Source organism: Protopterus annectens, chromosome 12.part0, assembly GCF_019279795.1.
Source record: "Protopterus annectens isolate FY-2018-M chromosome 12.part0, PAN1.0, whole genome shotgun sequence".
NCBI classification, from domain to species: Eukaryota; Metazoa; Chordata; order Ceratodontiformes; family Protopteridae; genus Protopterus; species Protopterus annectens.
In genome coordinates, this window is record NC_056746.1 from 1,311,046,844 (window position 1) to 1,311,074,599 (window position 27,756).

The 27,756-nt window shown below is 38.1% G+C and overlaps 1 protein-coding gene across 1 annotated transcript in view; it reads left to right on the plus strand.

The window, feature by feature from the left end:
• Nucleotides 1-27,756, plus strand: part of COMMD7 (COMM domain containing 7) — a 565,679-nt gene that overhangs the window by 239,779 nt on the left and 298,144 nt on the right. Inside the window, exon 5 of the mRNA XM_044090372.1 lies at nucleotides 3,224-3,261. Within this exon, the coding sequence (XP_043946307.1) occupies nucleotides 3,224-3,261 (38 nt within the window). The remainder of the gene's footprint in view (nucleotides 1-3,223; nucleotides 3,262-27,756) is intronic.

Here is a 27,756-nt window from a genome sequence, read left to right on the forward strand (position 1 = left end):
AACCATGCAAATGCAGTTTTTACAGCAGGGAAATGAAAGAGATAGAAATTAGCCCAAAATGGCCTATAAACTACTAACTTCTAGGCTGGAACCACTACTCCAGGGACAGATGGCTGCTCAAAGCTCCCTCTCTCACAGGTGAACAGAGAAACCTCCCTCTATCCAAGTAAGGTATGGGCAACTCAGAAAATTGTAACAGAGCCCTGAATTCAGCACTAGCCTGAAAAATGGACTACACTAGCTTTGAAAGGTGGGAAACAAGGAAAAAAAACTTTTGAAAAGATAAGGCAAAAACAATAGAAAATACACTTAAAATAGCTTTAAATGACTACAAACAGTAAATAATACACTTAAAACAGCTTTTGATGACTACAAGCAATCAGAAAAGGCTTTTAAACAAATTACCCAATTAACCAGTAAAAAAAAATCTCAAAACTGAGCCCTGTTCCTGTTGTCTTCAATCAGACAAGTTCTAACTGCACACTCGTGCTACTGTGGTGCAGGGGAACCTTAAAAAAGAAGGCCTGAATTAGTGCTCAAGTTATACAAACAAAGCTAGATTCAGCAGGCCTGGATGTAGTCTATGCTACAGCAAACAAGGTGCACCAATTTCAGTAAGAAATGGTTCAAATATGCAGGCACTATAAACCTTTAACCAGAAATCCCCAGCTTAGAAGGGCAGAGTCCAGCCTCTTCTCCCACAAGAGTGCAGACCATGAACCTTCTTAATGTAAAATAACTGGCCTGAGGCCCAAGTGCTTAAACCAGAACTAATACACTTTTAGAATAACAGACACTGAGCCTTCAATCAGCAGTTCCCAACTTAGAAGGATGTAAGCTACCTGTCCTGCCACAACAGTGCAGACCACAAGCCTTCTTAATGTAAAACAACTGGTCTGAAGCCCAAGTGCTTAAACCAAAAGGCTTAGAATGATAGTTACATCAGGCAGTAATAAATACAATTGAATACTTTTATGATGACGCAAAAGCAAAATAAAGTAGGAAGAAATACAAATACAGTAAAAGCAGACGTCCAGTTGATTGCATGTAGGTCTTAGCTGGCCAAAGCTCTGAGTTTAAGCAGAAAATAATCCAAAATGTACCACTTATATAAGGCAGAAACTAAATAACAATGAAGTAAACTACCCCCACTTATCACTGGCTGTTTAGGAATTCTAACAAGCATTAACTGAAAAAACAGAGCCACAACTTCCAGCTAGATAATATTTAATGCAACACAAGTAAATCAATTTAAATGCTGTATTATTTGAAAAAAGTGCAGATAAAGATTTACTTAAGTTCACTTATACGTCCAGTTGATTGCATGTAGGTCTTAGCTGGCCAAAGCTCCGAGTTTAAGCAGAAAATAATCCAAAATGTACCACTTATAAGGCAGAAACAGAATAACAATGAAGTGAACTACCCCCACGTATCGCTGGCTATTTAGGAATTCTAACAAACATTAACTGAAAAAACAGAGCCACAACTTCCAGCTAGATAGTATTCAGTGCAACACAAATAAATCAATATTATTTGAAAAAAGTGCAGATAAAGATTTACTTAAATTCACTTATACGTCCAGTTGATTGCATGTTGGTTGACTTTTTTGAGAAGCTTGTTGAAAGAAGACCTCTCAAACTGCACTTTTGTTGTCTCCTTATAGCAGATAATCCTTAAGATGTAACAGCTCTTTGTTGTCTCTGGCCAGAAATGCATTTATATATATATATATATATATATATATATATATATATATATATATATATATATATATAAAACATTGTACGACATACTGTGTGTGGTAGAGGCAGTTTCCTTAGCATTTGGTCCATTGACTTTATTTTTTAGAACTACTTATCTCGTGCAGAAACATGCTTTGTTTCAAAGTATTGTGTTGCACTTACTTGTATATGACAATATAGCAGCATATGTGATGTCATTAATTCAGCACAGTGGGAAACCAATCGATAATTTCCTTACGCTGTACAACCCTCTCATACACTTTTAAGATGGAACGCATTAGATTTGCCTCACTGTTACTTGTTGTATGGCTTCATTTAAGTATTTTTAGCTATTCATCAGCGGTCACATCACAAAGACATGATGTTAGTAGAGTGCTGAACTTTCAAAATAACCCAGCTGTGTCTGTGTTCACGCATTTGTGTGTGTTGTCCAGGAGTAGAACAGGCTTTGTTTCTGGTACAATCCTGAACTGGATTAAGTAGTTAATCGAAGAATGAAGGAAAAAGTAAATAAATGCCCGAAGTGACTGTGGGACAAAAAAAAAAAAATCGGATGTTGAAGTCTGCCTAATCATACCATGAAGTACGCTCAACTGATACTGTGAACTATAAGCTTTCTATATGTGAGTTTATTGGAATGACTTGTGTCATTAATTTTATTTTGTAGGTAAGTAAATAATGCCATTGTATTGTTTATCTTGGTTTGGTGTAATTTTATTTTGTATAGGTAATTGTTTTGTAAATGTTGAGGGCATAGCGTCAGTGTTCTTATGGCTTGATTTATGTCATTTTGCTTTTTGTACTATACAATGTGACAAGGCAGCGTGCTTAAAGGTTGCTTTAATGATGGCCATCTATATAGTTTTTCTTTTACCTGATTAGATGATGATTGAGGTGGAACACATACAAAGTTATTACCAGACGCTGCCACAGATCGTTATGTTTGAATGTAGCAATGAATGAAATGGATCCAAATGTACACCTTTACTCATATAACTTTATATGTCTTATTATTTTTTTAAACCATGTTTGAGAGTATTGTGTAAAAGGCAGTTGACTTGCTGTTTGTAAATGCACATGTTGCCTTTGTATTCCTAGTCATCTTGTGAAATTTTTCTGCACTAGTCATATGGGAAATTCTTGAAATGTTAACTGTGCTCTGTAAGTAGCAAGTTAGCTATTATCCCTTATGTTGTGTAATTTACTTAATTTATGTTTTAATATAATTATTTTGCAGTGTAATGTCGTATGCTGGGTATTTCTAGAATTCTCCTGTTTTTTTTCTTTATTTTAATTTGATCTGTTTGTTCAGCAAAGGATAATGATTTTGTGTATGTTTAGGCTGTGTTCCAGAGAATGTTGTAATCTTGCTGGCTTTAGTACTGAGCTATATTGTAAATCCAGCATAGGTTTTTACTTCTACATCGATGCTTGCATTAGGACAGCACTGAAGTGAATTTTGTGTTATTTCCTGTTTACAGGTCTGAATGAGGAAAAGGCAGGTTACTTTGCAGACCAGGTATGTGCATTTTGTTTTGTTCTGAGCATTTCATGCATTTCATTCACAGTATAATTTACAAGGAAAGGTACAAGTATGACAGACAGGAAATGGGCATTACTTGCTCAGATTGCACATGTCGTATTCAGCTGGGATTAAAAAGTAGAGAAACTGATGACATTTCAACATGTTTTAGACTGGCGTGACCATGTAGTACAGTTGCTGCAGGGTACTACATCTGACCTAGTTTAGGGGAGTCTGTGATTTCAGGGAGTACGTGTTATGAGAGCTAGCGTATTATTTCCCTCATTAAGGCTGAGTTAGTCAGCCTTCTGTTGTTTGGCATTCCCTATTAATGGCTACTACTCCAAATATCACAAAAGGTTAATCTTATTTCATCAATGCTTCCTTCTCATTCTCATCTTTCCTTTTGTCTTTTATTCTGTTCTTGGCAAAATTGTTGGGATCCCTGTCACAATACTTGTGAAAAAAGTGAGTTCCAAGTGTTCAAAAGAAAAAAAAACTACCAAGGGGCTCCAAATTTTTAAATTCTGAAGCTGTCAAAACCTGCTATGCATATATGTAGATTATAAATGTTTTATGCATAATAATTTTTTTTATTTGCATATATCTGCACTCATTAAATCTGCTCTCCAAACCACTAAATGTTTGATAGTACCTTATACAATATTATTTCATCCAGTAAATGTATTCCACACTTCAACTTTTGTATTTTTTTCTCTTTGTAAATCATTACCTGAACTCATGCCTTTATTATTCATTGTGCTTTTTCTTCAGTTATCTTTAAAAAAATTAAGCATATTCCCTGTTACTTACCTCATTCAAGCCTATAGCACCTTTTTGTATACTCCCAGTTAACACCTATAGCTACCTATGATCTCAAGACTTTCTTTTTTGAATGGCTTCTTTAACTAAGTGACTTACCACCTAATAATCAGTTTTAGAAAGGACAAGAAGTTGTTAACAAAAATGATGCCAAGAGTTTTAACCTAGGATGTCCTTCAGTAGAGAAATTAAGCACTTTGTGCAACTTGCCATTCATATTTTCATATTTATGTTAATATTTTTCTAAATGAGAGACCTGCGTACTGCTGAGGGGTATGGTATGAAATGCCGTGGTGGGAGACAGGAAAATTAATTCTCAGTGTCCTTTTATTTTACGCTGTACTGTAGGTATCGCCAGTTGTTAGTAATTATGAAAATAAGCAATATTGCCGTGTGTGTGTGTGTGTGTGTGTGTGTGTGTGTGTGTGTGTGTGTGTGTGTGTGTTTGTGTTTGTGTATATATATATATAATACTTCAAAAACAAGTGACTTACAAACTTTTGTATGTCATAAAGTAAAACCTTAGATATTGTTGAAGAAAACTGTCATTGATATTCTTGATGTAAGTTACACATCTTGAGAGATTTCCGGCATTATCTGTACTCCTAATTATGCAATTAAGCATTTGCTTTCATGTTTCTGTAAATATTTCAATAAACATTTACTTGGAGAGGAATTTCCTACTGCCACTTTAAAGTTTATATCTGGTTAATATCTGGTTAAGAAAAGTGTGTATCTGTATGTCTCTAGAGTTTACAGTTTCAAAGATATGGCTATTCATTTGTGAAAGTTTATCAAAAATATAATTTTTGGTTTGCATTATGATGTAGTTTTTATGGAAAGACTATGAATGCACTTACTGTTATCACAGTAAATAATACTTATTGGTAACAACGCTGTTTTAGTAGCTTTTAATGTTCATAAAATATTTACATTTGTTTATCTTGGGGGGTTTTATGCTTATTTTTCAGAAATATTCTAGAATGCAAAGGTGTTTGTAGGCTGCTAGAGGTGTGACATTCCACACCACATAGGTGTTAATGAGTTATTAAAGAATGGGCCTACTGTTGATCGCACCTTGGTTGGAAAATAGATGTTCTCTAGCAGTTTGTTAATCTACAGCTAATGCCCACTGAAAAACTAGTCCACCACTTCATGGCAGCTTGGAGCTCGGACTAAAAATAATCTAAAGTCTGCCATTATTTTACTCTTAATGTGCTTCTGCTGTTTACTGTTTAGTTGGTATATCATAAAAAAAGAGGTATGTCTGTGTTGGTGTGTGTGAGTATATACATGCATGTCAGTGAAAGCAAGAACGACTGAGCCATTATTCTACACTTGCTAAGCAGTGCTTTTGCTGTTTAGCAAGTGTAAAAACTAAATAAAAAAGAAACAGAAGTGTGCATGTGTTGATTTTTTTTTGTTTGTGTATATGTGTTTATGTTTCTGTGAGTTAGTGTATTCATGCATGAAAGTGAGGTGTGTGAGCGAGAGAGAGTGAAGAGTGGAAGCGATCGAGCACTAGTAGCAGCAACAGTAAATAGGTTTGCATACCTCTCAATCTTTTTGCCTAAAATAAATGGGGAACAAATGCTCAAAATAAGAATGTATTTTAAAATACTTAATCACAAAGTTGCTTGAATAATAGGTATGTTAGCATGCATTTTCATGTGTGTGTGTGTGTGTGTGTGTGTGTGTGTGTGTGTGTGTGTGAGAGAGAGAGAGAGAGAGTGAGATGGCCAGTGGCAACAGCAGTAAAGAGGTTTGCATACCTCTCGAACTTTTGGCTCAAGAAGTCTGGATAAAACCTGAAAAAAAGGGGGAAACAAAGGCTTAAAAATAGGAACAAAAGGAGTGTCCATATTCACCAAGGATATTCACACCTCCAGGCTAGTTGCCCAACACAATGCATCCTAAATTCTCCAGGTGCAACTAACACTAGGTAAGACTGCAGTCCAAATTGTAGCTTGTTTCAGATCCCCCACCATGCCCCAAAATTCTCATTACACCTTTCTAAACATACTGGAAAATATTAAGATACAACCAAACACCCTAATGCTGGATGATTTCAACCACCCTGCCATTAACTGGGAAAACTACTCAGGTACCAACCCCTTTTCCCAACGGTTCTTGGAATTCATAAATTCCAATGCCCTGGATCAACTAATCCATTGTCCCACCAGGGGCTCCAATATCCTAGACCTGGTCATTACCAACATGGGAGATAGATGCTCCACACCAGTGGTCACCCCCTCATTGGTCAGATCTAACCATAAGCAAATCACCCTTGACATCCACATCCCACCCCCACCCCCCAGTAAGGAAACCTCCATAAAAAATCTACTCCAAAGCCAACTTCATGCTACTGAAGTCAGAAGTGACAAACTTCATGACACTCATGCAGATGGGAGCTGCAAGTTCAACTGCTGAATTCTACACCAAGGCACTGTACGAGCACATCCACTCATGCATGAATCGTGCCATCCCAAATAGAACCAAGATGCTCTTCTCCAAAAAAAGGAAGCAAAGCTGGTGGTCCCCTGCCATAAACAAATTATACAACAGAAGAAAGAAACTGTTGCAGAAAAGAGGAAAATCCCAGGATGCAAAAAACTCCCTTACCAACCTCAGTAAGAAGTTGAGATCCCTCATAAAATCCTCCAAAGCTGGTTACGAAAATAAAATTGCCAAAGATTCCAAAGACAACCACAAGACATTCTATAGTTATGTCAAGAATCTAAATGGCAATGTTCAGATATGCTCTGAGCTACAACAGGATGGCATTAAATATACTGATTCCAAGGATATTGCCAATATCCTGGCAGATCAATTTAGTGCCCCCCTTACCCCCTTAAGGGCCCATTTCAATACCAAAAGATTGCCAAATTCCGGTAATCATCACCACACAGGTAGAAACTGCTCTCTCCAAAGCTAAGAATACAGCATCCATGGGCCCAGATGACATTCAGGGCTGTGTACTACAGGAACTACAAAATGAACTAGCACCTCACCTAAGTGTCATGTTTAATCATAACCTCACCTCAGGTTTCGTGCCCACTGAGTGGCACACAGCTACAGTTATCCCACTCCATAAGGGAGGATCCACCTTGGATCCCGGGAACTACCGTCCCATCAGTCTGACGAGCCTAATCTGCAAGGGCATGGAACGCATTATCATGGAACTTGTAAACGAAGGCATTGGCAACCTTCAAACACTGGACCCCACCCAGTTTGGGTTCGTGAAGTGCCGATCTTGTCTCCTGAACCTGATTGGCTTCTTTGAATCAGTCCTCCAGAGCTGTGGACAAGGGTAAGGCGGTCCACACAGCCTATCTAGACCTCGCCAAGGCCAACACCATCCTCCACTCTGGAATCATAGATAAAGGGAAGGGTAGCTTAGAGCATTTAAAAAGGGTTTCTACTCAATTTTACTATTAACTAAATAGCGAGACGTATCTCTCGTTGTTATAGAATAATAAGGTGTAAGAGCTTTATAGGCTTCATCAGCTCTTGCCTAAATCCCCTACGTGAAATTGTGAGTAGAATAATGCATTTAAAAAGGGTTGCTACTGTATTTTACTATTAACTAAATAACGGGAACATATCTCCTGTGGTTTTAAGATAGTAAGATGTAAGAGCCTTAAATTCTATCACTCTTCCCTCGTGGAGGCTTTACTGGCCTCTGTCTAGGTTCTTGCCGTAATTGTGGTTTGCGTAGTGCAAACTTTTTACTATTTAACTTTATTTAGCTTATCTTTGTTTCTACTGAACTGTAATACGCCATTAACTAAGGACATTTTATTTAGCCCTAAAATAGCTTAATGCTTATAATTGTAACAGGTGAAACCTTTTACCAGTTGCCTAAAGTTGAAGCAGAGCTTTAGCCCAAACCCTTTAAAACGCTGTAACTCATTACATCCACTGTTAATTTAGGGCTTTCTAAATAGAGTCTTTTTCTTGATATAATTGACTCCTTTATTTATTAATGCATCTCAGAATCAGAGTCGCAGTCACGTCCTTGGAAATGCTTTATAGTGTTTCCTGACGCGGGAGCTTGTAGCCCATTCTGATACATATGCTGAACGGTCCGTTGAAGAAGCAAGCATCTTGCGCTGTATAGCATACCTAGAGATATGAGAGCGATTGCCTAACCTAGTAGTCCTGCCTCTCTGAAATCAGCATTTTCCTGCTACTATATATATTTTTGTAGATTCACTAATACATTACTTCCCAGGTTTTAGACCAGAAGCCTCTTCCTACCTGCACTCATGAAGTTGTCTGCTGGTTGATAATTTAGTAATGTGAATTTAACTTGATTTGCCTTGCTACCTGAATTTCTGAAGTTGTCTGTGGCTGTTAAATGTACATGTTGATGTGATTGTTTTGCTATATCATACCTATATGAATTTATCTGATTATTGTGCCTCATACAACAGTGATTTAGAATACAATACTGCTAATTCTTTGGTGATATTTGAAACTAACTGCTTTAATGCTGGTAGTCAAGGTTTGACTTCACTATTTTATCTGCTAGTTTAGGAATATACAGATTAGTATTTTATTGTGTATCCTACATCTATGTGTTATGTTTAGATGTTATAATAGCAACTTAGTCCAAGTTATTTGTTTACTGTACTAAAGTAAATTATTTTTTTCTCCCCACTGTACCTTATTCTCTATACTTTCTGTCACAACAAGTTCCCAGTTGTCTAGCTCTACATCCTGTCCTTGGAAACTGACTCCTCTGACCCGACGGCTAAGGACCCACTCCAACCTGCTGTATCTTCATATCATCTTCTATCCTGCTCCCCAAAAGTTTTAAATAAAACAAACAAGGAATCAAAAGTATGTTGGTCTCCTAAAGCTTACAACATATTCTAGTATTTTGACAACTACTTTGTGGTGGATAAAAGGTCGATCCTAGCCAGGAAAGCCAGCAGCCTCACCCTTACAACCTCTGTACCCACCCTCCATACTAGCAAAATGCCTCTATACTAGCCCCTTCTAACCTAACTCCCTGATCTGTTCTCTCCCTCTCAGAACCTCCTGTTGTACTTCTGAGTTGGTCCACTAGGTGGTATCCTTACCAGCTATATCTTTTTTATAATAATTTACCAGCCCTACCTCCACTTAGCTTGCCTGCTACCCTTATATTAATCTACTTCCAATCCCTTGCCCAAGTTGCTTTTGTAAGTAACTCCACATCATCTTTTTATCAGTTTGTTTGTACATACCAATCCCCATCCATCCTTTCCACTACATTTTTTACAACCTCTTTTTTCACCTCTAAGTTTACTTACCTTATATTCTAAGCTTTCTTAGATTGTTCTTTATAGGCTTCCTCCTCTTGTCTCTACCTGCTACGTTCACACCCTGGGCTCACTCTGCTCCCCTACCCCCCAATTCCCCCCCCCAAGGACCTAGACTTATACCCCGTAAGCACACCCCTTACCCATACTACCATTCAGAGGTTCCCAATTCTTTAGCTAATTGTATTACACCCTTCCACCACTTAATTTATCTTCTTCCCTTCGTCCTACTACTTAAAGTAATTAATCTTATCTATTATCTAGCTGCTTGTCTCTCCTCTGTCCTATAACACTTATATTACCCCTGAAACTACATAGCAGTATGCCCATAACAATGAACTCTACTAAAACTAAGTTGTTACTCATTATTACACTGTGCCCATAACAATGAACTCTACTAAAACTAAGTTGTTACTCATTATTACACTTACATCTACCCTAACCTACTTTGAAAACCTTATGTATTTCCAGTGTCATCATCCTCCTAAACAAACATCCACTGTAACTTCTACTATCTCCCGTAATCATATAAATATAACTTCTATACCTAGTTACCTACTATCCAAATATCACAGACTGGCCCACATTAAGTACAATAATCTCACAGCCAGGAAAGTTCGATATCTAATTAGCTACACACATAATTCCATACTTAGATTAAAAAAACAATCCTTAAAAGATGGAGACATCCATCCTGGCCCAATCAGTGTCTCAACAATTGAATCCTGTCATCCCAACTCCTTTATCCCACTCACCTCCACCAAACCCCCTAACTCATTCCTGATAGCACATCTCAATATCCACAGCGTAAACAATAAAATTCCCCATCTTCACGCTCTCCTAGATGTTCACTCATTCGATATACTATGTTTGACAGGAACTTGGTTAAAACCTAGAACTCAAGACATTGAAATTATCCCACCAGGTTACAATATACTGATACAAGACCGAAAAAAGTATAAGGGAGGGGGAGTAGCAATTCTTTTTAAAGACAGCCTACAAGTTACCACTTCACCTTATAATCCTCCTCAGGATAATAAGGCAGAAATCCTTATTTCCAAAATTCAGCTTAACTCAAATAAATCCTTATACATCATCTGTATCTATCTGCCTCCTGACAATAATTCTAGCATTCTATCTTGAGGATATCCTCAGCTGGATTTCATCAGCTTTCCCACAAGAAACTATAATCCTAGGAGATTTTAATATTGATTGGAAGTGTGTCAACACTGAGCATCCTACTTCTCACATTAATCTCCACAGCTTCACTCAAATCATCAACTCTTCTACCAGAAATAACAAACAAAACAATAAAGAGAGTACCTTAGATTGGATTCTTATTAATAACCATTTCCAAACATATAAGGTAGGAATCTTACCAGATGACATTAGCAACCACTCTTTGACCTATCAGACAAAAAAGTGATATTTCCCAGCCTCCCACATATATAACTTCAAGGTCCAATAAACACTTTAACCCAGTACTATTTCAGTGTGAGTTGAATGCTTGTGACTGGACTCCTCTAAAAACGCTCTCACTTGAAGAGGCAGTCAAATATTTCAGTGAAAAATTCTTGACTGTCCTTGACCAGCATGCTCCAAAATGCTCTATTAGAATCAAGTCACAACTGGCTCACAAATGAAACCAGATAGGAAATCTTAGAAACAATGGTCTAGGTGGCGTGCTACCAAAAATATTACCTACCAGCAAAATTTTAGACACTTGAGAAATGTAACAAAAAGGCTATTCTCTCAGATAAAAATAACTTTTATAGCAAACTACAACAAACAAACCAAAAAAATCCACAAAGGTTCTGGGCGAGTATCAATAGACTCCTACACCGAGGTCATTCTAGTACACCAACCCCACATGATGCTAATCATAATACTCCCATCCAAACTGCTAATACCTTCAACACCTTCTTTACAGAGGCCATTCAGTCTCTAGCCTGCCAGCTATCTCCTGATAATTCTAGCTTTCTTACCTCCTCTCCTAAGCCCCTCCCTACTTTCCACCTGAAACCTATCTCTACTAAATTCATCTTTAAGCTTATCCAAAAACTTAACCCATGTACTCCTTCAGCTGACCAAATTCAAGCTGATTATTTGCAAAAAGCAGCCAAATCAGTAGCATATCTTATATTCATCCTCATTAATGGAACCATAAATGGGATTACCATCCCTGACATCTGGAAAATCTCTCACATTATACCATTACATAAAGGGGGAACTCAGAATCTATCAGCCTATTGCCCTATTATCACCCTTAGCAAAAATAATGGAAAAATGCATTCATCACCAGCTACTTGACCATTTAATTCAATGTAATTTACTAGCTAACAGCCAACATGGCTTTAGGCCATTTCACTGTACTACTACTGCCCTCTTATCTTTCACTGACTCCATTAACAGAAACTGTAATGACAATGTTCTCTCTTCAGCACTCTTTATTGGTCTTTCAAAAGCCTTTGATATGGTAAACCATACTCTTCTTATAAATATCCTGAAATCTCTTTCACTTAGCAATCAGACTATACAGTGGTTTAGTTCCTACCTTACTAATAGGCAGCAGGCAGTGCTCTGGGAGAATAGTCTTTCTTCCCACCTACCAGTAATCCTCGGGGTCCCTCAAGGTTCCATTCTAGGACCGCTCATATTCTCAATATTTATCAATGATCTATACCTAGCTATTCCTGAAGCTACCTGCATACAATATGCAGACAATTCAGTGCTCATATGTTCAGCCAACTCTGCATCAGAACTGCAATCCCGAGCTCAAAAAGTATTTAACACATTGAAGACCTGGTTCTCAAAATGTTGCCTCCTCCTCAATCCCCAAAAAACAAAGCTCCTCCTCTTTACACCTACTTGCAAGTCCTCCCCCATTGATTTCTCAGTCGTATCTAATAATGGCACCCTCATATCCCCTGACTCTACCACCAAACTCCTAAGTATTACAATAGACAACAATCTCAACTTTGACACTCATATTAATAACACTATAAAAACAGTCAACAGAAAAATGTGGTCCCTATACAGGATTAAGCCATTCCTTACACCAGCAGCAAGCTCTACCATTGCCCACTCACGTCTTATCTCTACACTTCTCTATGCCTCCCCCATATATACTAACCTGTCTAAAAATAATCTTCTTAAATTGGCCAACTCTTATAATCACATCACCAGATTTGCCACTGGTAATCCCTTCCAAACCCATCATTGTTTGAATCTAACGCAGCTGGGCTGGCTTGAACTACAAAACCTGCTACAACTGTCTCAACTTACCATAGCTCACAAGATCCTAAATCACCCAAACGACACCCCTATACTTTCAAACCTTATAATCCCATAAAAAAATCTTAATTCATTACGATCTTCTAATAAACGACTAGTCAGCATAAGTAAGTCCAACAACTTGGCAGGGGACTCACTGTTCTCTAACACAGCTGGTAAAAACTGGAACCTGCTACTTGATGAACTTACATCACTTCCTTCCATGCCGCTCTTTAAACAGAAACTAAAAAAACACCTGAAATCACACTGGTTATGCCCTTGTAGCAACCCTGACTAATCATTTCTCCTTTATTTTGTATCATCACTTAAATTCTACTTTTTATATTAGTTAAATGCTGCTTACTTCCAAAGAAAGCAGGAACAGTAACCAATAGACACTTTGAATTTAATTTCTCTTGGTGCATCAAGTATAAATTCTGTACCTTACCTTTGTACCATACTGTATATTGACTGTATATAACTTTGTCTCAACTTTTTGTTATGTATAGCCTTTTTAGCATAATCTTGATTGTAAATGTCACTGTCTCTGTATGTATGTAAAACTGCATTTTTTTTATCACCTGGAGCTTTTCTCCCCGGGCCTCTACTGAAAATGGACATATATCCAGCTCGACTAGCCCAGTCAACAAATGTAAAATAAATAAAAATAAATAAACTTACTAAGCTGGGCATAAATCCCTACGTCACTCGATGGGTTGCCAACTGGCTTACTGACAGAACCCAGACTGTAAAAGTAGCAAACTCCAAATCCAGCTCCAGACAAGTGACAAGTGGAATACCTCAGAGTTCAGTCCTGGGACCGCTCTTGTTTGGCACCTACTTCTCAGAAGTACAGGCCAACACTAAGGGACTCTGGCTGACAAAGTTCGCAGATGACTGCAAACTGGGAGCCATTATTGAATCCCCGAATGATGTGGATATTCTAAACAAGGGCCTTACAGAAACAGATGCTTGGTACCAGAGCCATGAGCTCAAGCTTAATGCCAAGAAATGTATAGTTATCCCCTATGGGAAAAAAACATGTACCCATGACTTACCACGTAGGTGGCAGTACACTAAACACCGAAAGTGTGATGAGAGACTTGGGGACACAGGTGGACAGTGTTCTCACCTTCAATAACCACATTGCCACAACAGTCAGGAAATCCTTCTATTTGGCACACCTCATCACTATGGGCTTTTCATCCAGAAAAAAGGAGGTCACTGTCCCACTGTACTCATCCCTCATTAGACCCATTATAGAGTACAGTGCCCCGTTTGGTATGTACCTCACAAGACATCTGCAACAGCTGGATAAGCCGCAGAAATACCTCACTAAAAGAATCACAGGCCTAAAGCAGATGCCCTATACTGACAATCTAAGAAAAAACACCAGCTATACTCTATGGCATATCATCTACTCAGAGGCGATCTCTGCTTAACATACAAGGCCATGTCAAACCCTGAGCTGTTGGACATGCTCCACTTAAAGAAATCCCAATCCCTCAGAGCCACACACTCCAGGGATCTAAACCTTGTCATCGCAATGAACAAAACATGCTGGAGGGATAGGTTCCTGACCCAGAGACTCCCCATACTCTGGAATAGACTGCCCATACATGTCAAGCAGAGCGTCTCCTTGGCCCTCTTCAAAAGGAACCTTGACAATTGGATGGGAGATAGGAAATTCAACCCGGGGATCACGTCAGTCGCCCTGCTAGACAGGGGTCCAGGGAAGTAAATATTGTGGGAAGAAATATCCAGGGAATTGTTATGGCTAGGCCTGTATAGGCCCTAGGGCCGATAGCCTAGTATCAACCTATGAACCTATTAACACACACCCTGTTGGGTATTATTGCTTGCTTACCGTCTCAGTTTTTTTGTCAACCTTTTGAAAGATTTCTTAATTTTCATGGTTGAAACAACCCACTTGAAGAGATTTTTGCTTGTATTTTCTGATGGCTTTCATTGATACGCTAGAATGTAGCTGTGCACTAATAGGTCATCTGTGATATAACCCATTCCTTAAATAACTCCACATCCCACCCCCTATCTGGTTCCTTTAAGTGTCCTTTTGGGCCACTGCATTCAGCAAAATAGGGCACAGTCTCTCAAATTGAAGTTTGTGCTGTGTGGTTAATATGTGGTCTAAACATTCTGAGATTCAGAAGATGTAGAAACAGTGAAAGTTGATCATACTCAGGGTATTGAACACAGGTGAGGTTGGTATGGATAACGTACATATTCAATGTGCCTGATAATAGTGAGACTGACACTGGAATCCCAAGACTAGTGACAGATGTGAGGGTGAGGGCTTCATTGTAGGTTTCATGGAGTTGCAGAAGTATCAGATGTCCCATCTTTGCAGGCATTTATCCATAAGAGACCCATTGCTGCCTGGTGTGACCTGTACCCTGATGCAGGTAGGTGGGCATGGTTAAAACTGCACAGTACAGCAGTGTAAAATAGGTAATAAGTACACAAAACATAGTAAAAGCCTAATTCTGATGTGCCATTTGTAAGCATTTTGTCACAGGCTTGCAGAATACCATCTGCATCATATGTGTTCCTGTCAGCATCTGGAGTGGCAGGGTGTGAAAAAGCCTGCCTTGATGTTTGCTGACATGGCACGCATTGCTAAGATGAGGAACATGGCAAACAATAATGTTTGGACTTTTAAATTAACTGGCGTTGTGCTGCTATAGTAGTTCTCTCTGTCTGGTTGTGTAGTTTTTTCTCTCCTATTCTTAATAGGTGCAATACAATTTTCTTGTAATTTTCTGTCTTCTGTTGTAGATTTTCTTGTTCTTCTATGTACCATCATTTGTACATGTACTTAGTGGAGGGCTCACATTTTGCCATTTCCATCTGTGAATGTTCCATACATGAAGGTAGGTGCTATGGATGGCAGTGCAACTGTTTCCACTATCTGCTTCTACTGTGCAGACACGGTCAGGGATGATTCATAGGCATGTCAGCATGCCTGCTTTTGTAAAGCAGGCTTATTTTTGCATTTTATTCTAATGAAAGAACCTGATGCAGAAACCATCCCTTCTGGCATGAGATTTATGTTCTCAGTGTTTAGGCGGAGGGGACAGATGCAGTTGTGTGTTTCTCCACTCTGTGCAGGTATGGGATGTCCCTTTGTAACCTGTTGTGTTTAAACTACATTTTGACCTATTTGTGTGCTGTAAGAATGATGTTGCCCAGCTGTGTTATGAGTCACACATTTCCTTTATAGAGGTAGAGAGAAAATGGCTACTGGGTGCTGCTTGTCTATAGTGTAACCCAATAAGTGTCTGCTCCTTCAGACACAGTACTCCATGACGCATACATTTGTAAATCACAAAAGATACTGCAGCACTATTTCCTTTGCATACCTACTCCGCACCTGCACGCTTCCTGATGTGCAGGGTGAATGTCACTACTCCAGGGGAGTTGGCATACTTTATTAATGACCTAGGTCTCTTGTTTGTGTTTTCTGCAACATACCAGCCCCTCAAAGAGTTGGGTTTGCTTCATGAATCCTGGCCTTGGTTGTAAAAAAGCTGCTTCTGTTCAACATTTTATCAATCTTGACTTTTGCTGGAGGAGCTCCAATAGTGACAGAAGAGGAAAAAAGACAGTAGTGGTAGATTTGTGGTAGTAAGGGCTATTGGCAAAGGAGGAAGATTACACTGACACGTGTTTACATTCACCAAAATCTGCTTTTCTGGAGCAGGGAATATTGCTTATAAATGGGGACTGGAACTTTATTTGCAGTAATGAGGATGTATCTGGGGCCTAGAAGGGAAAATATGATAAGAGGGTAGATTTCTGAAAATATGACAGTGTTTCCTATGGAAAACATCAATTGAGTAATAGGAACTCTGACATATTGTTCCTTAAGGTACAATAACTGAGCAAGCCTGGATAACAGTTATATTTCACAGGAACATGTGCAGTTAATTGAAAGCTTTGACACATCCAATAACTATTCCATATCATATACCAATAAAAACTAAGATAAAAATGCAGGGTAATGAAGTAAAAGTGAGACACTTGTGCTCCCCCCGTAGCTGTTAAAAAGAGAGGAATTTAAGGGATGAGTAGTGGAAATTATTCAAGAGTTAATAGGGAAGACAGACATTTTTTCAGAAAGAATGTCTAGTGAGTGGGATAAAAGTAAAAATGGAGTTTAAAATAGGGTAGAAACAAAAAAGAGATATGGGTAAGAAGCAGTAGGAATTATTTAGAGGGGTTGACAGCGATTAAACAATTGCAGAATAAGAATATCACATGGAACAAGAAGAGGAGCAGCTGTACAGTGCTAAAGATAAAACAGGAGAGTGTTTGGATAATATGCATGAGTTTGGAAAGATTGCTGTTAAGCAACTATTTTTGATAGCAGCTACAGACCACAAAAACATTTAGCAGAATGACTTAGGCAACAAAGTAGGAAGGGGTTTCGCTAAATATAGGGAGCGTGTGACAAGAAAAATGACCAGATATCCTATAGAGGTATTAGAGATATTTTGGAAATTTTATGAGAATTTGTATAAACCAGATGAATGTGGTAACCAAGAAAGAACACAAATGGAAATATTTATGGAATACTTGATTATACCAAGATTAGTGAAAGGTGAGGCTCAGCAACTAATAGTTAAGATAGGAGGAGATTAGATAAAAAATCAATCTGCAGGGAAGTCTCCAGGAACAGATTGCAGTCCTGTAGAAGTTTGGAAGTTGGGAGGGAAGAAAGTAATAAAGATCTGGAAGATTTTGTTTAATAGTATTTTCAAATGAGTGGAAGCACCCACATCTTTGAAGAAAGCTGTGGTGCATTGTATTACCCACAGAGGGAAAATACCCATCAGACCCAGTCTCATATTGACTCATTTGAATTTTAAATCCTGATTATAAAATGTTTATTAATGTACCAGCTAAAAGAGTGGCAAAGACATTGCCAAAATTGATATGTGTGGATTATTGTGATTTTGTGGAGGGGAGGTAGACATTTGACAACATTAATAGAACAGTGATGATCCAGAGGAAAGAAGAATGTTAGAAAATGCCACTGTTGTTGAGGTCTACTTTAAAACAGTGAACGATCAGATGATCGAACGCTTTTACATCGACCCCTAAACGTTAAACCAGCAGAACAGTGAATGGCTGGAACAGTGATTATTTTGCCAGGGAAAAAAAAAATCGCTGTGCCAGTCCAGGTTGTGCCATTTCCTCCACTGTAGTGCGATCTCAGAGGTGGTATATTTAAGTAGGGGGGGTGTGGGGGGCCACTTTAATTAGGGTCCTTTTTTTTTTGGACCAGCGATTTTTTTTCCATGGGGAAAAAAAAAATCACTGTTCCGGCCTTCGCTGTTTTGCCGATTCGACATTTAGGGGTCGATATAGCAGCGTTTGATCATTTGATCGTTCTTCATTATAATATAGACCCTGTTGCTGGTGGGTTTTGATGCAGAGAAGGCATTTCTTCAAAGTAAGGTGGGATATTATGAGTAGAGCAATGGAAGGACTTGTATTCCTGATAAAATGAAAAGGTTAATTAGTAGGATATATGAAGGATTGGAAGCAAGAATTAAAGTGGAAAGGTTCCTCTCTGATAAGTTGTATGTAAGCAGAGGAACCAGGCAGGGGTTTCTCTTTCCCCATTGTATTTCCTTTGTATTCAGAGCCACTGTCAAAGAAAAAGGACTCAGAAATTCAAGGATATAATTGGTACGATAAGCAAGAAAAGTTGGCTTTATTTGCAGATATTATTATGGATTTGATAAATCAAGAAAAGTACATCTTGGTGTTTTGGAGCATTTTGAGCCAGTATCAGTTCTATCGATGATATAAAATTAATGAAAATAAAACAAAGGCTATAGCCATAAATTATGTACCCACTTATGATGTGGTTCAGCAATACCCATATTCATGAGGACATAATAAAATGAAGTGTTTAGGAGTATAGATTAGAATAGCTTCTGTTATGGCAAATAAGGATATGTGGGAAGAGATTGGACGAAAGGTAATAGGAAAAATGAGAAACTGGAAGCTTTTGCCTATGGATATGGATTGTAGGATACAAGCAATGAAAATGATTTTAGTCACTTTAGTTTTATGTACAGGTGAGGCATATCTTTATAAACCAAACATTGTCCTGCCTTTCATCTAATAAAATTGAAAGTCTTCTCCCAATCTAAAAGAATTGTGGCATTCTAATGGGAGAATTAAACAAAAGCACTTTTGCCACCATAGGCAAGTGGGTGTGTAATATGGAAAAGCATAATTTTAGGTGAACCAGTATAACATGCTTCCTTCTGCAAATGAAATGAAAATGAATGGCTTTCCTCAGACTGATCTATGCAGCATTCTTTTGCTGGTTAGAGCAGCTTCTGTCTTGCCTCTGCAACACAAATGCAAGTACTGCCTTTTTCCCTGGATACTTCTCTGTGGCAAGTACTTCTTATAACTTTGGTCCAACCTTCTCTAGGTTATTAGTATTTCTTTTTCTTTCAAATCTGTGGGTAATTAGAGTTTATTCTCTTGAACATTGCAGCTCATTGGAGAACATCTTTAGACTCTGAGTTGCTTCAACTCACCTGTCTGTTTTCTCCATCTGTCAAATCCCAATCTTTTTTTCCTTTGGATCTTCCAGGGTGCTGCCTGTTTTTCATTCTTGAGCTCCAGGAAATCCATTTACTGTTTCCACCTTTTCTTACTTGTATGTTTCTCCTCCTATATGTAAGAGGGCATGGTTTTCTACACTTACGGCATGTGTGTGGAATTCACCTCACACTATACTGATATATCATAGTTCCACACACCCTGCAGCTTCTTTTATGGGGCTCTGTATCAGCAAATTAAATAACCAGATAATTATCCTTTCTTGGCTACTACAGTAAAAGTTTTCAAAATGTTTTGTGACCATTTAGCTAGCATTCTTAACTGGCTGTCTGCTAGATTTCATTTTTTTTGTTGTGTAAAAATTGATTATTGGCATATTTAGATCTGAAACCTATCAAAATATCCTTTTAAACATTTGTCATAAACTTAATGAAAATATTGGTCATTTAAATCCTTAGGGCACTGATTTATTCAGCCACTGCCGCTTTTAAGTGAAGTAACAATAGATGATCTGTCATGGTCTGGTTCATCTTCCTCAAGCCTAGGACTGACACATTTCTCAGCACAGATCATAATTTGGCAGGCTTTAACTCCTCCCTTTTGCCATTACACCTTGTGTACCACCTTCCCTCTCCAGATATTGTTTTCCACTTGTGATTACATGGATCATAAATGGCCCAAGGTTTTGGCTATAGTCGGGAGATGTTAGTGGAGTGTTTTGTTGTTTTTGAATTGTCTTCATCATTTTGATGTTGCTCATTTCTTTCAGTCATAATTATTGAGAAGGTTTTAGTCCTCCAATCTACCCCGCCCCCCCAGTTGTGGCTTGTCTACATTTTGGGCTTCCCTGCTCTGTACTCTACTGTAGTGTGTTGTTGGTTAACGTCTTTAGTAACTGGGTACTGCAACTGTTGTTCTAGGCAAATTGCTGGTTTTGCTGCTGCTGCTTTTGTTACTGGGGAAAATGCTTCTGTGCTTAGCAAAGTAGATCGTGGAAAAATCTGTTACTTTTAAGAACTCTAAGGCTTGTGGCCATAAAATCCCACTGCAGGATGGATGTGCAAAATGTGACATGTTTAGGTGCTGTCTGTCTTTAGGCTGATTGTAAGATTTTCAGAAATTTTGATCAGTGTCTGAAAAGGAGTCTTTCATGGCCCAGCCAAACCATCCTGGTCAACATTTACAAATAAATTAATAATTGACTAAAGGAATAAACTGATTCTCAAAGGACTGCTTCTTAAGGAGGGTGCCTTGTAACTATCTACATCACACAGTTAAATCTATTAACACATCATCTAGGCAACTTAATGTATCTGCTTCTAGGGAAATTTTCTCTCCTGCTTCCAAAGGTATTTATAAGGTGGACAAGGAATTTTCTTTTAACAAGGGGTTGCCTAAATTGGCTTTGCAGGTGATTGGGGGCTACCACCAAAACCTTCTAAAGTAGAATCCACAAGACAGTGCATTTCCTGTGCCTCTGAACTGGGCCTTTCTAGGACTATTCTGTCAGATCACACATTCTGTTTCCTCCCACAGATCTTTGTTGTTGAATATAGATTGTGTTATAGGCTTATAAGTTAGTACTGAGGTAGCTGTCCTTGCTGGCCATTTTAAGCCTAGCCAACTTCCCTTTTGGTACTTGAATTAACAAATCCCATTTTATGTTAGACTGGCATAGTTGATAATTATATATTAGCCCTAGTGATAATAACTGGGGATCATACCATAAATAATTTTAGAGGACCCATGCATGAGATGAAGCATTTAATATCTGCCTCTGTACGTTACTAGTAGAAGGGGCAGTCCTGGGGCAAATCTTCTGTTACCCATCCATAGATCCAAGTTGCACTTGAGTATGGACAAGGATGAGTTTTGTTTTACGTGGTTGGGAGAGTCTGTTGCAAAGCAGCAGCAGCTTCTGCAAGATATACCTGTCCCTCCAAGGTGTTCTGTTGATGTTGCAAAAGACGTTCAGATCCCTAGAGCAAGTATTTCTGGTGCCATTTGACTTGCTGATGTGAAGTAGGCCCATCATTATTTGCTCAGAGAATGCCTTGTATACCAGGCACAGATCACCTCTTAGCAGTGTTTAGGATACCGAGTATAGTGACAGGGCTTTGAGTTGGTCCATATAGGACATGTTGTTTAGGCCTTGTGTTCTTTTAGCAAGATATCTCTGTGGGTGTTCCCCCTTGTTGCATGTATATAGACAGTTGCATGCAAAAGGGGGCATTGCACTCGATGACTGGAATAATAAGGGCTGATCAAAGGGGGACTGTGACATCACTGAATCTAGACACAATCCCTTTGTTTATAAGTTGTGCAGTATAGAAGGACTTTCTTATGACCATGGACATATGCTGTTCCGAAGTTATGTCACTGTCCACATACGTTTCCAAATCTCGAACAACTGGATCAACTGTTGGGTGTATTTTCAGTGTGGTAGTTCCTCTGTAGATGACTACAGGTTATGGTATTGCATTATGTTGGAATTTAGTTTCAGTCCATGATTTTGGCACCAGTTATTTATTTGGATCAACCTTCCTGCTGTAGGAAGTGTAAACCTATCTACAAGCACTGCACCTATGAGGGAAAAAATGCAGGCAGTTAGAAGAACAAGAAAATAAATGATCAGCAAAGCAAGGCATCCCAGGGTCAGTACAGTTTTTATTATTACTTGACTAGCTAGTTTGACTGACTAACTGACTGACAACATACATCAGTGAGTACAGAACTTTTATACAGTTGTTGACAAATGTAGTCCTGCCTCTTTAGATATACATTGTGTCCTAAGTTGGTCATGCAACTATTACAAGTTATTTTAAAAGCAGACTATTTATGTAGAATTGCTATACAGTAAGGTTTCCTTTTTTGGTAACAAGTACAGAGTAATCATTTCTTGCTTTGTCATCATATTCTCTTCCTGCTTATTTGTCTTATCATAACATTTCTAAGGCATATTTATTATTATTACAGCTGCAGTTTACATTATTGCTACTGTTGAATAATTCAAAATTAATGAATGTTTGCAACTTACAAAGTAGTACAGTATAAAAGCTTAATAAAAACTTCGTATAACCTCTGCAGCTTTCCAGCATGCATGTGTAAGGCGCAACATCTGCCCCTGTCATTCATTCTATAGATAATGTATGAAGTAGAATAATATACATTTCCTGATTCTTTGATGTTCATGGCATATATGTATATTTTGCAAATCATGTATTTTACATTATTTGCATTCTTTACATATATAGTTTAGGAATGTTTGATAGAAATAGAGAAGTACTGATTAATACATGTTTTATACAACTTCTAATAGAAGAGCCATTCTTGCTGTTACAATACATCAGTGCGTGTCAGTGTGTGACCCTTGTTTCAGGCTGCTGTGACCTTTCCATTCTATTTTCTCCTAACAAGTAACTGAGCTAACAATTCTAAAAAAAAAAAAACACTATGAAGTCTTATAGCTAACTTGCATCTGTTGTCTGACATTTGATTATTAGAGGAATTATTTTCAACATAAATATTTGCTTATATTAATAATTATGCCTTGATAAAGAGAGGACTTATTCATAAGCACTATCTTATTTTGGCTGATGCTCTTTTAATCAGGCATTGTATTTCTATGCATCTTTTTATGTCACTGGCATTCACATAAAAGATTGTTCTCACATGCTGCTCAGAGAAGAATTCTGTAAGCTAGTGTCCCAACATTGCTTGAGATCCCAATGCTATAACAGTTCCCCCTGAACAGACATGAGAACTCATGTTTGTTGATTTTGTTTAGTGCATATTATCAAGCTTCATTGGTTCAGAATACTCCATAAATCGTACAATGTCTTGGACCTGATGCATCTGGTCCACTGTCAAAACCTGTGCTGCTTGCCATCTTACATATTCGATTCCACACTTGACAACAATTACTAGGCTTATACATCCTAAAATGCCAACTGTGACCAGTGAAAGCTGCATTATTTATCCTCCCCAGCTACTGATAGAACCACTCAGCCAACAGAAACATGTTTCTTTTTCTATTTGTGCTTTTTGAGCAACTTCCTTAATTAGCTTGAGGTGACTCCTGATTTCAGGTTCATTATCAGGAATATAAGTACAACATTCTTCTCCTATCAATGCACAAGTACCTCCTTTACTAGCAAGAGCAAAATCTAATGCCATGCGTTTTTGTAAGACCATAGTTCTCATGGCAGTCATTTCTAAAGTAACTTCCTCTATTGCTTTGAATGTAGCATTACGTAATTCCTCCAATAATCCTGCCAGTTTTCTAATTTCCCAAATAGCTTTCCCTGCTCCATAGAATGGAAAAATTGCTGCTCCTGCAAGGACATCATCTCCTACATCCATTTTTTTCTATGTTAATATGTCTTTTTAATTTAACATTTCTATTACTAGAATCAGGTAATGTTGCAGTATGTCTAATGGATGGAATTACATGTCCCAAATAACACAATCCAGTCCAATTCTCAGGAAGCCATTTGTAGGCTTTATTACCACATATGTAATATATGCCTGTTCAAATTGGAACCATTCATGTTGTAACCCGTTGTTTAGTTCTAGGTTTTTTAAATGTACAGCAAGTTTCATTACTAAAACACTCAAAACATTGTTCACTGGCATTTTGGATAGCAAAAATAATACTACAAGGACTTTTCCCAAGAAATGGGTGATTACATGTTCCTTCTCATCATAAACAAACATCAGCAGTCACATTTGTATGGACAAGCCTCAAGATAGGATGTGTCTTTGGGAAAGAGTTATTTCTTGGAACCCAGTCTTGATTTGTGAGGTTCAACATTTCCAGAAGGGTAAATGGAATAGGTCATAATCGAATTCCACTGTTTGCATCTTGTGGTATCTCGGCACAGATCCAACATTGTTTAGCTTTCAAGCTTTCTGAGTACATTTGCAGTGATTTGGTAAAGGCATTGAAGTTTATCTTTCCTTGTGTGGATGAGTAAAAACTTGTCAGGATCACGATTAGTATCAGGGTTTTCAAAATTCGATATTTTTTGAAAAAGAAAAGAATTGTGTTCTTATTAGTTGTATCTGATATTATGTCCCTTTATATCAGTTATTACATTTATAAGTTATTCAGTTTTCTCCCCTCCATTTTAATCTTTTAACATGATCTTTATGAATCCAACCATTTTTTGTTGGCTGATTTTTATATGGCTGGATTTGTACAGCCACTAACCCCACTTTGGTAACATTGTGTAGGGTCCTATCCATTTTGAATACCATTTACTTGTTTCCAAACTGATGGACCATTACAAGATCTCCTTGTTCCAATTGTACCTCTCTCGAGTCCCAAATCTCATTTGTTTACACAATTCTAGATTATGGGCTTGTCCAGCTTCCCAGACTCTCCCTTTTGCCCATCTGATTTGGTCTTGGAGCTGGTCCCACAATTTTGTTTTTTTAATGGTATCCTATAAGGGATTTCTCCTGCTTGTAAATTCATAGGTCGACCCGTCATTCGTTCATGTGGAGTTAACCCACATCCCTGAGGAGAATTTCTCATCTTAATCAAAATGTTGGGTAAATGTTTTGCCCAATGATTCCCATACTCAGAAATCATTTTCTTTAATCCTTCCTTCAGAGTTCTATTAGCTCTTTCGACTTTTCCAGAACTCTGAGGATGGTAAGGAGTATGAAACCTTTGCTTGATTCACCAAGTTTTCCACATTTGTTTTGTCACTTTTCCAGTAAAGTGAGCCCCTTGGTCACTATGTATTTCTCGGGGCACTCCTCATGTTGGAATGATCCTTTCACTTATTATTCTAACTACTGAGTTTGCATCTTCCTTTTTTGTTGGATGTGCTTCCACCCATCCAGTATATTCATCTATCAAAGTAAGTAAGAAATGAAACCCTCATGGTGCTGTTGGAAGAGGGTCCACAAAATCCATTTTTACCCTTTCTCAGGGTCCCAATGCTTGTGGGAGTCTGTATTATTTTCTCCTATTTCGTTTTCCCACATTGTGCATGTCACATGACACATCTATCTACATGATTTTGGATGTCTGTTGTCATTCCTTCCCATTTAAATCTAGAACTAACAATTTGTTGAAGTCTTTCCCTTACTGGATGGCCTAGGAAATTATGATAATAAGTTAACAAAATTGTTTCATTTTTCAGGCTCAATTGTTTGTACCCTGTGTAAAGGACATTTTTTGAATTCTCTTGGTACCGACCAAGGATCTGGAAATCTAACCTGTTTCCATTCACTTCCTTGTATTATTTCAAATTCATCTATTTTCTCTTTCTTAATGATGTCTGGCTGTTCTCTTAGAATTTTTACTAAGCTTCCTAACTGCTGATTATCCTTGTTTTTGCATTTAAGGTCATATGAGCACCTTGTTCAAATTCAGGACCCCATAATGGCTTCATTTCATCTGTTCCTGTCACTGTTAATCCACATACAGTAGGTGTTATGATGATCCCATCACACTGGATTTGGGTAATTTTACCTACCTCACTTACCACTCTGTGTTCATACTCTACACTGATCTCTACAAAAGTAAGCTGTACAATGTAAAGGTAAAGGATTTACAGGTAAGTCCATTTGTATTTGGCACTTATTTAAAATATTTTGCACCATTTCTCTTACTTATTTTGTTTCCCATGCCCAGTATTGAGGAACATTTTGTAGTGGATAAGTTTCTTTGGAGTCAAGGACCCCTTCTTTTGCTAGCTGATCTACTGTTTTTGCTAGCTTTTCTACTGTTTTATTAGCCTGACTGTGTACCTCATTTTTGGTGTGAGCTTTGACCTTATTTATACTCACTATAGAAGGATTGCCATCTTTTATCAAACTCCAAATTTCTGTCAACACTTCCTGATGACTGATTGGTTTACCATCAGCTGTAATCAAACCTCTCCTTGCCCAAATGGGAAGAGATGATGTTAAGACACGGACTACATATTTACTGTCTGTATAAATGTTTACAGGTATGGGCAATAACAAGGCTTGTTTAACTGCTTCTAGTTTGGCTCTTTGTGCTGAGCATCCCCCTGGGAGACTACCCTTCTTGTGTTCTTTGGTCTCTGCATTGTATATTGCCCATCCTGTCACAAAACACCCTCTTTCAGAGCTCCAGAATCTGGATCCATCTGTATACAATTCTGACGCTCCTTCAATAGTTTAGGTGCCCACCCTTAAGTGTTCTTCTTCATTTTCCAAGTCAGGACACTCATGAGATTCCCCTTGGTAATTAAACAGTTCTGGTAAAAACGTAATCAGAGGGATTTCTACTCTGACTCCTTCCTGATTCGCAAGACTTGCAGTGATTCTACCAATTCGTGCATTGTTCATGCCCTTTGGATTTCCTTCTAACATGTAGTTTACTGGAGTATGTTTTGTGTGTAGCACAACTGGAGAGCCCTGAATCATATGGCATGTTACTTCAGTACACCATTCTGCTATGATGGCTTGCTTCTCTCATTCCTTTCTCAGCTGGACTCATAGCTCGGGAATAATAACCCAAAACCTGATATTGAGATCCTCTTTTTTGCAACACTATGGCCATCATAGTTAGACCATTGTGTCCAAACTGTAGGATGAACTCTTTATCTCTTTCTGGGACACCCAAAGCAGGTGCAGAAATTAGTTCTTCTTTGACCTTAGAGAAAGTTGCTAGTGACTCATCATTCCATTTGAGAAGTTCATCTCCCTTTTTGTTTCCTTTAAGCATATTAGTCAAGGGTTTTGCTTTTCCTGTATAATCTGGTATCAATTCCCTGAGAATCCAAATATTCCTAGGGCTTGCCTTAATCCTGTGACAGTAACTGGAATTGGTAACTGTCTGATGAGTTGCTTTTTGTCTTCACCAATGCTTCTTTGTCCTGCTGATACAGTGACACCCGAGAAAGTAACAGAATCTTTCATAAACTGACTTTTTAGGGTTCAGTTTTAATCCTGATTGTCTTAGTGCTTGGAAGATTTCTGTTAATGCATTTACGTGCTGCTTTTCAGTTTCTGTTCCTACAAGTATGTCATCCACATATTGAATAATAGAAGGTCTACATTCTAGTGGTTTTAGTATTTCCTGCATTACATGATGAAAAACTGTTGGAGCATTATGAAAGCCATGAGGCATTCTTGTCCAGGTATATTGTTGGCCTTCTGCAGTAAAAGCAAATTTCCATTGTGAGTCTTTATCTAGAGTAATACTCCAGAAAGCATTACTCACATCTAATGTGGAGAAATTTTCATTTTTCCTGAAGATGAGCAGTAAGATCAGGCATGCTTCCTACTATTGGCAAAGAACAAGGTATCACCTTATTAAATTCTCTGTAATCAACAGTAAGATGATAACTTCCATCTGTCTTCTGTACAGGCCAGTATCAACTGTTAGCTGGTGAATTAACTTTTCTCACTACCCCTTGAGCTTCTAAAGCTTTCACAGTATTCAGTATTGCCTGTTCTGCCTCTTTCTTTACTGGATATTGTTTTATAGATT